Source organism: Danio rerio, chromosome 4 (genome assembly GCF_052040795.2).
Source record: "Danio rerio strain M-AB ecotype USA chromosome 4, GRCz13ab, whole genome shotgun sequence".
Taxonomy (NCBI): domain Eukaryota; kingdom Metazoa; phylum Chordata; class Actinopteri; order Cypriniformes; family Danionidae; genus Danio; species Danio rerio.
Window position 1 is genome coordinate 26,397,844 of NC_141024.2, and position 15,393 is coordinate 26,413,236.

At 33.3% G+C, this 15,393-nt stretch overlaps 1 protein-coding gene across 2 annotated transcripts; it reads right to left on the reverse strand.

Annotated features, from left to right (window-relative positions):
- Positions 1 to 5,867: 5,867 nt before the first annotated feature.
- On the reverse strand, positions 5,868 to 14,533 carry ndufa12 (NADH:ubiquinone oxidoreductase subunit A12). 2 transcript variants are annotated; one of them, NM_001033103.2, is given in 4 exon segments: positions 5,868 to 7,863; positions 10,909 to 10,996; positions 11,103 to 11,185; positions 14,367 to 14,533. In NM_001033103.2, coding segments are annotated over 4 exon segments (441 nt in total). In that variant the 5' UTR covers positions 14,456 to 14,533; the 3' UTR covers positions 5,868 to 7,682.
- Between the last annotated feature and the right edge of the window lie 860 nt (positions 14,534 to 15,393).

A 15,393-nucleotide genomic window follows, 5' to 3' on the forward strand; every position in this document is an offset into this window, starting at 1 on the left:
AAAAATAGGTGGAAACATAACTGGTTGCACAACTTAGTGTTGCCAGACCTAGCCATAACAAAAACCAGTAGCCAATTAGTACATAAAAGTCCATAAATAAATAAATGAACAAGTCCATAAAGAAAATGTTCCTTTGGCTTAGTCCCTTATTTATCAGGGGTCACCATAGAGGACTGAACCGCAAACTATTCCAGCATATGTTTTATGCAGCAGATGTCCATCCAGCCATGACCCAATACTGGGAAAATCTCATACTCTGCCACATTCACACATGCACTCATACACTATGGCCAATTTAGTTTCTCCAATTAACCTATAGCGAACGCGAACATGGGAAGAATATGTTAACTCCACACAGTAACGCCAACAGGCCCAGCTGGGACTCAAACCAACAACCTTCTTGCTGTGAGGCGACAGTACTCCAATGAGCCACCGTGAAGCCCACACCTGAAATTAATAAACACAAATAATGACGGAAAGGGCGAACAAAGGAGTCACGTAAATAAACATAAGCACATGGTTCACTAAACATGACAGGGAAGACAGGGGAGTCCTGACAACAACCTCAACAACATCCAAAAATGCTTATAATTGGTGGACATGGCAACACATCCAACATGATCTATGTACACTTTGTAAAGCAGCCTTTCATCAGGATTTCTACAGGTTTTATCAAGCCAAATGTAAGACTTTTTAAGACCTTTTTAATACCATAATGACTGAAATTTCAGACTTGCACAAAGCTAAATGCTAAAGATGTTTTTAATGGCCAGGTTAAAACATGTTATTGTAAGTAATATAATTAAACCATATTAATTAAGTAAATAGAATTAATAAATAAACGTATCTTAAAACTTTTATAGAAATATATTGTTAGTGATTGGATGGGTGTTAATCCAATTGGGTATAGCTTTACATGGATATACTTTAGGAAAATTAAGACCTGTTTAAAATAATTAAGACCTACAACACAGTATTTCAGTGGATTCAAGACTTTTTAAGACCTAAAATTTAGTTTTTTGAAATTTAAGACACCGCAGATACTCTGTTCATGTACCTACACAACTCTGCATTTCTCTCTTCTGTGGATTACTTCAAATTGACGAATATACCAACAACATTGTTGGATAACAAACACGCAAAATGCTTCACAACAAATATAAAGGTGTCAATCATGCATTTTCAGAAGTAAATTGTGTCCTATACAAACACAGAACAATGTTTTAGGGATTCAATCCCATATTTAATTTATTGTCACTCGTGAAACAGAGTGTAATGTGTAATGGCACAATGACACATTGTTTGTGTATGCCATTTTATGGTATGCAAATGTGAATTGTACACAAGATAAGAAATGAGCCTTGATTATTTTCTGTGACGGCACAGATTCTTCAGATAGCTTGGACTAACAGCACAAAACTGCATGCAATCTAAACAAATGACAAAACAAACTTGACACTGTGTTCCTTGCACATCCTGTCACTGAGTTAAAGCAATTGGGCCTCTGGGAACTGTGTGTACAGTTCACATTTAACATAAAAAATGCTATTTTGTACATAGAAAACACTGATGACAACTAGTCATAATAAATGTGTACAATAAAAACTGAAATTTATATACGTAATATCTTGTAAATGCATCAAGAGACTCTTGAGTGTGTATTGTCCATCAGTTCTCTTTCGACAGGGAGCGGTCAGGTTGGAAAAGCTATTTGTTTTGTAACTCTTCCTGTTGATAAAGCCTAAGCTCCATCCAACGTGCTTTGTCTTCCTCTCTTTATACCCTTCAGGGCAGAAAAAATAGAGATGACGACTATCTGGGCCAGAGCTAAATTTACCACATTAGGTGCCTCAAATAAGGACATATGGAATCTCTCATAACACGATCCAACATTACACTAAGATTCAGAATATATGGCATAAATATCTGGTTCTGGAATATTAACGGCAATTTATATAGACTACCATGACAAGACTGTTGGACTTATAACCCAGCTGGCACATTGACCTTAAAACAACATCAAAACAACGTGCCAAAAACACATCAAAAATGAAAATCAGTTCAATGTCAAAGTTTTGACATCCATTTGACATCCACAGACCACCATAATGACAGCTCAAAAATTTTTATATTTATTCATCAGAAAGCTTCAATTCCAAAATGAGAAATTTACATTGGATTTTGTGTTGCTTGATGTCAAAATAATGTCAAATTAACATCAAACATCCTGGCCACTTTATTTAGTACACTTGTCCAACTGCTCGTTAACACAAATTTTTAATCAGCCAATCACATGGTAGCAACTCAATGCATTTAGGCATGTAGACATGCATGGTGAACGTGGCATGGTTGTTGGTGCCAGACAGGCTGGTCTGAGTATTTCAGAATCTGCTGATCTACTGGGATTTTCATGCACAACCATCTCTAGAGTTTACAGAGAATAATCAGAGAAATATTCACTGAGCGGCAATTCTATGGGTGCAAATGCCTTGTTGATGCCAGAGGTCAGAGGAGTATGGCCAGACTGGTTCCAGCTGATAGAAAGGCAACAGTAACTCAAATAACCACACGTTGCACGGAGGTATGCAGAAGAGCATCTCTGAACACACAACACGTCAAACCTTAAGGCAGATTGGCTACAGCAGAAGACCACACCTGGTGCCGCTCCTGTCAGATAAGAACAGGAAGCTGAGGGTACAATCCTCACAGGCACACCAAAATTGGACAATAGATAATTGGAAAAAAGCTGCCTGGTCTGATAAGTCTCAATTTCTGCTCTGACATTAGGATGGTAGGGTCAGAATTTGACGTAAACAACATGAAAGCATGGATCCATCCTGCTGTGTATCAACAGTTCAGGCTGGAGATGGTGGTGTAATGGTGTGGGGGATATTTTCTTGGCACACTTTGGGCCCATTAGTACCATTTAAGCATAGTTTCAACACCACAGCCTACCTGTGTATTGTTGCTGACCATGTTCATCCCTTTATGAGCACAATGTACCCATCTTCTGATGACATATCGTAAAGCGAGAATCATCTTAGACTCATCTATGTACTTAGAACACTCTTGACCATTAGAGAGTATATTCATAATCTAATTTTAAGATTTTATACAGCAAGGCAGTTTTCGCAATATAAATCTCTTATACAACAGCAAAACGAACTTTATTCTGTAAGAACAACTGGCTAGATTTACATTATCCCTTACTTTCCATGGTGTTGTTAGGAGTTTGGGGTAGATATCAGAATATTAGATGTCTGACTAAAGTGTTCTAGATCGTATAGGGTGTGGTCAGGGTGATATATGGCCACCAGTGTCTAATGGGTGGTTTCTGGGTATCAATATGGTTGTCATGAAAGGATATTGCAAGGATATTAGGGTGTTCAAGTGTCCTGGTTGGTTTCTACAGTGAGACTTTAGGGTTGTTTAGCCTTTATGAGAAGTGTTATTGGTTATGTTATTAATGGGAAGTTGTTTGGATTTCATGATTATTTGGTTAAATGTTACTGTGTCTGACGTACTAGCTTGTTACTTTGGGGTTGTTCCAGTTGCTATGAATAGTTGTCAAGGTTTTAAGATGTTATGAATAACATGGAAATGCACATTCTAATTGGTTTTACAGTGTTGCAGAGTAGTAGTTTTCTGGCCACTTCTATGCATTTGTTTAAGTGTTAGTAGTTGCTAGGGGGTTGTCAGAGTATGCTTAAATAATGTCAGGGTTTTTTATATGGTATATGGTGGAACAAGTGTTCTTATTAGTTTCTAGGCACTATGTAAACAAGAGGCCTAACATATGAATACACCCCTATACAGTACACTAATAGACGCTTATCCATGGGGATATGAAAGTTTAAACCACTTGGTGGTGTGAAATGACACCATGCTAATGTGCATATCCATAATTCATTGCCTCGATCCATTTTGCAGTGAATTTGTGTGAGTGAGATAGAGAGGCCAAGAAAACACAATTGCACACTGTAAATTGGCAGGCTGTTAGTTTTACACAAATGAGTTGCAAACAACTTTGATCTGGTGATTAGCCAAAAACTGCAGACATTGACATCCTCTGCTGACAAATTGTTTTTATTTTTCTTGTGAAGAGTTTTCAAAGTTCTAACAGTTGCTTGCCTTTATCAGGAGACACAGTTTGTTTGAAATAGGAAATACAAATTGTGGTTTTTAGAGTGTACACATGTAAACTTGAGAAGATGATATGATAATGCTATATGGCAATACTGGTGATGATTTGCTGAAATGCTAGTAGATCCCTTAATCTTATTGTTTGAGTGTGCTAAAAATAAAGTGAGCTAATCTTAAAAGCATTGTATCATAATGTCCAAAAACCCCGTTGAAGGCCCTAATGTGTTAATAGCTAGCAGCTGTTAGTTTGTCCACTGGTGTTTGTTTTCATAACGAACAATTAGTATCATGTAGCGTCCTCTGCTGGTCAACCACTGGTCTGACCATATTTACTCACCTCTCGATAAGAAAATTATCCGGCGACAGTGAATTTTCAGACACCTATAAATATATTACAATTAGATTTAAACAACACAGATATAACAAAAATAACATGAACTAACAAACCTACCTTTATTCGGCTGCTGCGCCAGCCGAAGACAGTCAGACCACAGGTAAGGATGATGATAACAGGCTATAGGAAATTTGCAATTAAGAAATGACGACATACTTATACCAACAGCTCCAAGCTGTTTTCAATTGCGATATTTAACTTACTATTACTTATTAATAAAATAATAACAACAAATATAACCAAAAAGTTATCTAAATTATCTTATTAACTTTGGGTTTTACACTATGGTAATTTGACGTAGGCCTATTGTAAAACGGTGCTTAAGCAATTTTACCGCAATCTTTGGTTCATTGGAATATTCTGGTAGTTAGCCAGAAAATATTTCTACATAGGCCTATAGAACGCTTTGAGAAAATGTTCTTGCAATGTAGCCTACTTGTGCATACCCTAAGAGAGATTTTTGAATACCAAAAAGAACATACAAAAACGTACCAAAAATGTTATTCGGTTTCCAATAACCAATGCGGATGTTAATTGTGTTTGCTGGGATTATAATAAAATCTTCGGTTTTCAACTTTTTACGCACATTGTGTTATTCTTCATAGATTGTCAGCTAACATTATATATATATATATATATATAAAAAAAAAAAAACATACAGCAAATGTGTTTATAATCTGTTGTAATAAACTGCTCAAACCAGTCTAATCGAGCTGGCTGACATCTGGCACCAATAAACATGCAACGTCTCTTAAATCCTTTTTCTTCTCATATCAGGCCTCATCTTGACCACGTAATACATTTGTTACCATGTATTGTGATTTGCTGATATTTGCGTTGAGCAGTGGAGCCATCACATCTACAAAAATAAAATAAAATAAAATTTAAATTTACCAAAAGGGACCATGACATCATTTGTCAAAATCTACATATTTTACAACTTCTATTCTTTTAAAACCTTTTACGCTTTTGGCGTTTCTCCCATTTTTTTACTATAATAGCCTAAAAGATTCCTTTTTTAAAATTAATGTCAGGATAGCATCATACATATTTGTTATGTAGATTGTACATGAGTTTTACAGAGAAGTACATTCAAGAGAAAAAATAAACTAAAAAACAAACAACAAATAATATAAAATCATGTGTTAAGCAAATTAAAAAAGGAAAATAAGTTAACAGTTCTAATAGCTTTAAGATGTTTAGAGGAAGCTCTTATGTTTTATTAGTTCTAATGTACTGTTGAAGTTCCTTTTCAAAAACTATGAAAAAAGGTATACATTGAGAGAATTTACAGTGGTGTATGTGGAATTTTGCAAGAATTAAAAGGAGGTTAATAATGAAATAATTCTTACTTTTATTATCAGAAGTATAAAAAAACCCAACAGGATCCTTAAAAGATAACAAGAATCCTAGTAGTATTTTGCAATGAATAACCAAAGAAAGTTCAATCAAAAAGCATTGTGTTTGAGGGCAATTCCAAAAAAATATGATCAGCAGTTTTATTGGGTATATTACAGAAAGAGCAGCATGTACCTATATGGCTTATTTTTTATCAAAATGATTTGGCTGGGTAAAATCTGTGTAACCATTGAAATGAAATTTCTATAATTTTGTTATTATATATTTTACAGACAAAGACCTAACATTTTCCATGGAATCTGGTCATATATTTCCATAAAAAAACACACATATGGGGTTGTTACAATTTCTTTTTTTTGAAAGAGAGAGCTGAAAAAAACATTTTTTCCACTGATGTTTATAAAGGCTGCAAAGGCACAGACAATCACTGGATACTCCACCATAGCCTCTAAAAAGCATAACTGCTTTATGAATTGCATCCATTATAATACAAAACTCATTTGGAGTTACCGGGAAGCCAAACTTGCATAACAACACTTTATGATTTAAGAGAAGACCTTAAGATAACTGAGATGCAGTCAAAATATGTTTCTCAAACCAACAATTTAAGAATAAATATTTGCTTTTATACAAAATGTCCTGATTGTTCCAGATAAAATACTGATGAGAAAAGTTGTTTGTTAATAAGTGACCATGCAAGTAAAGCTTGCATATGAAAATTGGATAATATATAAGGGATTCTAGCAATATCATAGTACAAATTAGTAGAAAAGGGAGTCCTCTAAGTTTTAAAAAAAAGTAATTGGGGATAAAATTCGAAGTTGAGTTTGGGTTACTTAAGCCAAAGCCAGTTAACTTTGAAAGTATTGTTTAAAGATGAAAAATCAAGAAAATGTAACCCTCCATATTCATACTTGTTCTTAATTACAGATTTCCTAACATAATGTTTTTTTTTCTTCCGGACAAAATTAAAAATATTTTTATCCACGCCTTTACAAATTTTATTATTTACTTATAAAGAAGGTGCAGGTAAAGTAAGCCTAGCTGTACCTTCCGCTTTGGTGAGCAACACCCTGCCTTTAAAGACGAGTCTCTCTGCAGCCATGTCTGAAATCTTCTTTGTGTCTTAATAATAGACGGATCAAAGTTCAGAGAACATCTCCTTTCTTGGTTTTTAGTAATCAAAATGCCTAAATATGTTACTTCAGACTGGGATATTGTAGACAGTAGGAGCCGCACACTCTTTAATTGACATTAGTTCACATTTGTTTAGCTTAAGGTCTGATGCTTAAGAAAAAAAGTTAAATTCTTTCAATAACTATAGGAATTTGGGAAGCATCTTTTAAAAAAAATAGTGGTGTCATCAGCCAACTGGCTAATAACTATTTCTCGACCCACTAAACAAATACCTTGTATACCACTTTCATAGACAAATGTAGACAGTAGTTGCGAAGAGATGTCTTTAACGCCGGAAATCCAGCTTTGCTGACACAAGCACAATACTTAAGTCATTTTTTTTTTAACGAAACACATTAAATGTAATTTATAAACTGAAATAGCATTTTACAATATCATTGTATTTTTGACCGCATAGATGCAGCCATGCAGAGCATAAAAGCTCCTCTTGCAGGGCTTAGTTTCTCAAACCCATATTCATCTACATACTGCTCAGTTTCCAAAATTACAACATGAACAATGAATTTTGGGCCACACAGAGACAAAGATATTTGTTTTATTTATGATTATAAAGTTACAATTTAGACAATGTTCCAAACAGCCAACCTGTTTATTTCTGGCTGACTTTAGGAGGAACCCACTCATGGATCTTCTTACGAGTGGTTGAAAAGGGTACATAGCAGTCAGGTGTGCCGCTTAGATTTATCTGATGAACCTTGGCCAGGAACTTCTTGGGCTCTGGAGGGTGAGTGGTGGGAGGATCATCTGTCATACAGTGCAGCCAGCGGTGCCTGAGGAACACATTGGAAGAGAGAAAGAGGAAGCTATTTCATTGTACATTAGCAAATAAAACCAGTGTTGGATAGAGGCATGGGCTGGTATAAGATTTTGCGGGATGATAACCATAGATAAAAATATCATGGTTTCACAGTATTGTAATTACTGCTCAAAAATAAGTTATTTTGTTTTTAAATGCCACAACTTTTTTATTTTAAGAAACATTTAAAATATTTTGGACCAGTACCTTTTGATGTATAAGTTCCTTTTCTGATGAAGATACTGTTGCCCTAAAGCTAAATTAAATAGTTGTGGAAATGTAAAAAAATAAACTTATACCTTAGAAACAATATAACAAAAAACTTTTGTGGCTTTAAAACCTTAACTTTTCCAAACCGCAGTAAACCTTGAAACTGCTTATCGTCCCATCCCCAGTTGGACTGCAAGGTTTCTCATTGGAACTGTAAATAAATGCCCTTTTTATCCTGTCAAAAACATATTATTCCACATTATAATGGCAAATATAGAGTTTTGAGGTTGCACTGTCGTCTCCAGCATGAATAATCATTGCTTAGAATTTAGAATTGCTTGACATTGCAGCCTGCCATTATCATTTTAAAATGTATTCAAACAAACATATAAATGAAAATATGATGATTACATTATTTCCATTAACACCACATTGACAAACAAAGATCTGCACATGAAGGTCTGGTTCTAAACATGAGTAAAATTAAGTTGGCATTTGCTAATTGTAACTAAACGATTATTTATTACATCTCTCAAATTGTAGGTACAACTACTTACTTTAAATAAAATTTCGATACTAGTCCAGCTTTGCCTGAGATAATGTTTGCCCCACTCTGTCTAAGACATTCCCTTCATATATAAAACAAATCAATTTCTTTGTTGCCTCTTCCAAAGCTGGTATTCTGGTTAAGGGCACCTGTGAACCTCTAACATTACATCTGAACATGCCATTGTTGTTAACCACTTCACTGTCTGTTTACAAAAAGTGGTAGCAAAGGGGCTAAGTCTATTGACCTTATTCAGCGATATGGAAGTACTCTAGTTTTGCGATTGTTTTCGAACTTCCGATTCAGTTGCCTATTGGAGAAATGACTAGGAGTATAAACGGCAGACAACGGTCAAAGTACTTGCTCTACAAACAAGTGTGTTTATGAAAGTACAAAAAAAAGCAAAATGGTATAATAAGACAACATAAGTTTGCAACATCAAGAAGCTTAAAATGCTGTTTCTAACATCTAAAAATCAACGAAGGTGGATGAGACTGCAAGTCTTGAGCCAAAAAGATTCCAACGGTACCAGCTCGTACGTGAAGAATAAGGTCAATAGATATAGTAAGGGTCAATAGAGTCTATGTGGACCAGTTAACTAAAGTGGTTATGTTTAAATTGGCATGAAATTGAAATGATTACAAATTGAAATTAGACAAATTACTTGTCTGAGCAGGCAAATTTCATTGAATGTTATCTTTAAAATCCTAAACAATTCTGGTTCTGTACACAGTTATACTCAATTAAAAAACAATTATGTTTTTAACACTACTTTTGCAATGAATTATTACATTATAATACACTTTAAATCTTCTTTAATAAATTAAAATTTGTCTTTTTTTTTTTTTACAATTTTACTGCTACTTTCCTATGCTAAATGATTTTTATCAATACAAGTGTTGTGTATATGTAATGCTGAATCTACAAAACTATTTTAATGATCAATTTTCAATGTAAAACTCATTTTTCCCGTCGCTTTCCTCAGTTATTATTGCTGCCAATTAGCATTTTTAAGTTGGTCGCTTTTTCCACAATACTCTTTAATTATAATTTTTATTCTACAAAAATAACTGTTTAACTCTGTAAACTATTGATAACAAAATTTTAAAAGCAAAAGATGCATATTACAGCAAGAAAGAAACTTACGGAAGCAACTAAATCTAAACTGGAAAAAACTAACATAGTGCAACAAAATAGGATTAAGATTAATTTACACACCTTTATAACATTTCATTAAATTCTGAAAGACATTATGAGATTGTAAATAATCTGACTTAAACCATGTGACTGCTGAACCACCAGATTAATTTAGTTGTCATTTAGACATTGATATTATTTATTGCCAGAGAAAAACAGGAATCCTATTCTAAGAAAATAAACACCTCAGAATAGAATGTTACATCGCAGTTAGACACCATGTTCCAATGTCATGTTCCGATGCTTAAGACTAGTTTCTTAAGCATCTTACCAAAACCCTTCTGTTTTGTTTTTTGACAGTTGTAGATTCAAAATAACTGAAAACATTGGGCAATTATATGGAAGTGTAATGTGGTCAAAACCTGCCAGAACTATTTTAGCTGTGATTTATCTGAAAATAATTACACACCTTAGAACATAGGTCTCAAACTCAATTCCAGGAGAGCCACAGCACTGCACAGTTTCGCCCCAACCCTATCAAACACAGCTGATCCAAATAACCGAGGTGTTTAAATGAGTCATGAACACCTTAAATAGTTGGATCAGCTGTGTTTGATTAGGGTTGGAGCAAAACTGTGCAGAGCTGAAGCCCTCCAGGAATCCAGTTTGAAACCTATACCTTACAACATTCATCAGCCAATTGAAATAAAGCATTTAGCAGCCCTGTGGTATAATCTGATGGACAATTGGCTCATATGAATCTTTTCACACATTTAATTTGTGACACAACTGGCACAAAATGAGGCAGAAATGCATTTCAGAGAACACATTTTTGATCACCTACACCAGAGGTGTCAAACTCAATTCCTGGAGGGCCGAAGCCCTGCGCAGTTTTGTTCCAACCCTGCTCCAACACACTTACCTGTAGGTTTCAAACAAGCCTGAAGGACTCAATTAGTTTGACCAGGTGTGTTTAATTAGGGTTGGAACTAAACTGTGCAGAGCTGCGGCCCTTTTGGAACTGAGTTTGACCTGTGACCTACACCATTCATCTATTATCATCTCACTCTGGAGGGTAAAATAAAATCGGATAAGCCCCTGAGAATAGATTTATCTAAATGTTACCATTCAGCGGGGACCATGCTGCCATCAACATCCCAAAAAGTATTCTTGCCATTCATCTCGGTGGTGTAAATCACCCATCGGTGACGGCCTAAAAGACAATTAACAAAAAATAAATAAAAAATTAATAAAACACACAAATCTAAAACACTATGGATTTGTGCACACACAGACAGCATACATCTGTAAATTCATACCGAAGAAGAATCTGTTGTCCTCATAGTATTTATTGCCATATTTGTCAGTACCGATCAAAGCACCTGTCTTGGTTTCTTGCACCCTGAAATGGGTAGAAAAATTGTAAAAAATAAAATAAAAATAAAGTAAACAAAATATACAAATTAATATAATATTATATAAAACAGTTTTCATATATATCAATACACAAAACAAGAACAAGCATTGGCTCGTACTGTGGACATAAAAAAGACAATATAGCTGCTATAAGCCCTAGAGTACCGAATATGTTTGTCCAGAATCTGTTCAATAAGGGACCAATGTCCCCTTTGAAAATGCCTATTGTTTCCATTTCTGATTAAATGTAGTTAACCCCTTAATGCACTACTTGGGCCTAGAGTGACCCATCTAAGTTTATTTTTTCTATATCTATTTTATAGCTTGTGCATAAAAGGGTTAATCATTTTGATTAATTTAAACAAAACTGTTTCATTAAACTGTTAAGTCCATAAAAATAGTAGTTCGGTCTCCTAACATCTTTGGGGACAGAAATACAAAACATTTAAATTCAAACAAGTAGCACAGAATAATATTAAAAGAAAAAAAAAAACATACAATATAATAAATAAATAATTTTAGCACTAAACAAATACATTATTTCTGTGTGTGTACACACACAAAAGACAAGCAGTTATTTTGGCTAAGAAAATATGAAATGTATACAATCTGTGCACAGCTGTCATTAAGTTAATGGTTACTAATGTCTACATTTATTGAGAACTGTGATCAATTTGTCTGGAGCTACTTGTGCATTACACACGATTTTTTTGCACACAATCAAGAATTTCAACAGACCATGAAATAATCATGAGTTACGAGTGTGTGCATTATTGTAAATATAGAGAATACTTTACAATACGGCCCATGCAGTTAATTTTAGCTAATGTATTAATTAACATCAACAAACAACAAGCAAAGCTTGTACATCATTTATTAATTATAGTTCAATATTAACGATAACAAAGTTACAATGAACAACAACAACTAACAAATTCTTGGCCCGATCCTGTTTAGTATGTACATAATTGACCTTCCACAAGTCTTTCCTACTATTATTATTTAGATTTATGCTGGTGACACAGCTTTATATGTGCACACAAAAAAAAGAAAAAAAAAACTGAGGCATTGGTTCAGGTCTCTGATTGGTTGTGTGACTCAAATCTTAATTTGAATACAAGTAAAACTGCTTGTATGTTTTTCTAACAATCATTGACAGTTATTCAACATCCTGATGCATTTGTTAAAAGAGAGTAAAAAGCTCAGGGTTGTCTAATTTTAGATTTACAATCCCAACTGACGTTCCAAAAGCATGCCAAGAAGGTTGTTAAAACTGTTCAATTTAATCTGGCCAACTTCAGGCCTTTACTACCTTACTTGACTAAGAAGCTGCAAATTTTTTATGCACTTCATGATTTTTTCCTCATATTACATATTGTCTTACTAGTTGGTCACACACCAGTACAACAGTATTAAAATCAGTTGAAACACTTCATAAACAGAGACTTAAAGGATTTGCTCAAAAGACTATCGTGAATTATCATTGTAATATAATATAAAAACATTTTTTTTGAGCTTTGATAATATGAAATATTTGACTGATGCTTGTATGATTTTTAAAATTTTAAAAATCTCCATTATGTGTACACAGAGAAATAATGGTTGTGGAACACAATCTATTACTAGAGGAGACTGTGCTGTGCAGTTTAGACAAACAACTTTTGCACGGTCAGTCTTCTCAGTTAGAGCCAGTCATTTCCTCTACACACTTCCTATTGATTTAAGAATTTAATTTAAATACAAGTTAAAGAAATGGTTAAAAGCTAATCAAGCTTGTAATCGTTTAATTCTATTCTCTAGCTTTTTAATAAAATTCTTATCACATGCTTTGTCTTTGTGATGTATGTAACTTTACTGTTCTTGTATGTGTAATAATGTGTGTTTTTTATTTTTTATTTTAGGCTGCCTTTTTAAAATCTGGCAGGGGGCAACAGATGAATATTAGCCCTTGTGGCTAACTCTGGCTTATTTACAGTTTTACTGTTGATTGGTGAGCATTGTCCCTGTTAAATAAAATAAATGTAAAAAATAAATTTCAATTCCAACAACTGTATTTTTATTAACTGATTTACACACACACAAGTAAATACCTTAATAAATGTATTGTCCATTACTTGTTTGTGTTAGTAAACACAGTAACTAGACTTAACTATGTGACCCGTATTATGCTTTCTCCATACACATTTGTACACAGCACCTTATAACTTGTGTATATATATATATATATATATATATATATATATATATATATATATATATATATATATATATATATATATATAACAAATCTGTACATACAATTCAACATCCCGATCTTTTTTGACTAACTGCATCTCTGTTTAATGTTTATCGTCTTTTTCTTTTTCTTTTTTTATGTTGTCACTTTATGTAAACTGGAAGCTTCTGTAGCCAAAACAAATTTCTTGTGTGTGAAGCACACTTGGCAATAAAACTGATTCTGATAAAATAAAATTAAATGATTCTTGAAAATGTCTAGTTAACTGAATTATGTATGAACGATTTGGATTATGTCTGTAAAAAAGTCAATATTTGGTCTGATAACATTTCCTAAAAATTTCAAATGAAATATTGTCATTTAGTGCGTGTGCTTACCAAAATTTACCATTAGTTTGTATAACAAACGATTTCATATGTGATGATTACTGCAAAAAAAGTGGATTTCTGAACTCTTCTAAAGTTTAAACATTGGTATTGTTTTGTCTAAGGAGAAATATAAACGTCATCGTTTCTAATTAAAGCACTCAAAAAAGCTTTAAATGACAATACAATATTATAATAGATTAAGCAAATGTTACTGAATGTAAAACCTTTAATAACTTTATAATGTTATAGCTATTGCTGCGATTAATTTAAAATAAAATATAATGAGGCCTCTTATTTTTTTGCTAAGTATCTCAAGTCATAAAATGTTTTATTGTAATTTGTCATTTAGTTTGTTCACACCATTACCTGCAAAGCTATAGTAATACGGTAATACAAATAATCCTTCAAATCAAGAGACTTATGTTCAGTGTTTTGTAGTCATGTGTACAGTCACTATCAGAAAGGTCATTGCTTTAAGCTCAGTGTCTAACTGCTTTACACGCGTTATTTGATATCTCTGATTATATCGTAAACTGCAAAGCACAAATATTTTAGTGTCCCACCTGAACAACTGCACCAGGAAGCCTTTTACACCGCCGTGACCGGTAAATTCACCGACGAACCGCCGCATTAACGTTGCGTACCCCGCCATCGCTGACGGACTCTAAACACCGACGGACTGTCGCGCAACTTCATCGTTCCTCCGGTAAAACGATCACGAACGATGCGTTCCGCCAAAATGTTTGGACAGAATTAAAGTGCAGGTTAGTAACCCCAAGTGAGTCAACGTATAGTAAATTCAGTTAAAAAATTATACATTTTTTATGAAATACATTTTACTATACATAATTTATTTATGGCTTTTGATATTTCAGTTCACGTATGTCATGCCTGTCATTTAAATCCACCATACTTTTAACCTTATTTCTTTCTTTGTAAAAATTACATTAGGCCTAAAATATGTTTTATTAAACACTTAAAATGTAAAAATTACTAACTTTGCAGTTCTCTAAACTGTTCATATTCATTTTCGTGTTAATCTCTTTAATGTTATTATTACATTTATTTATTTATTACAGCAATGAATTATATTCATATTTCATCTTAAAAATAGCTTAAAATCAAGAAAACAAATTACATTTTAAAATATATCCTCTTAAAAATTAAATAGTCTAAGTTAAACATTTCAAAATATTAATTTCTTTGTTTTGTGTCTTAGTTAGCATACTTTTTAAGAAAATATTAACAATATCATATTAGTATTAAAACTATATGCGTTTCGTCAAAACAAGCCTAGTAATATATCCGATAAGATATTATATAGGCATATGGGCTTATAATAATTATTATTATAGGTCATAATTAGCCATTTTTCTTTATCAAAAATTTACCTAAATGATGTTTAACAGAGCAAGGAATTTCTCACAGTATTTCATATGAAATTTTTCTTCTGAAGAAAGTTTTACTTGTTTTATTTTAGCTTGAATAAAAGCATATTTTGTTTTTTTTTAAACAATTTTAAGGTTAAAATTATTAGCCCCCTTAAGCATTTTCCCATAGTCTACAGAACAAACTATCATTAAACAATAA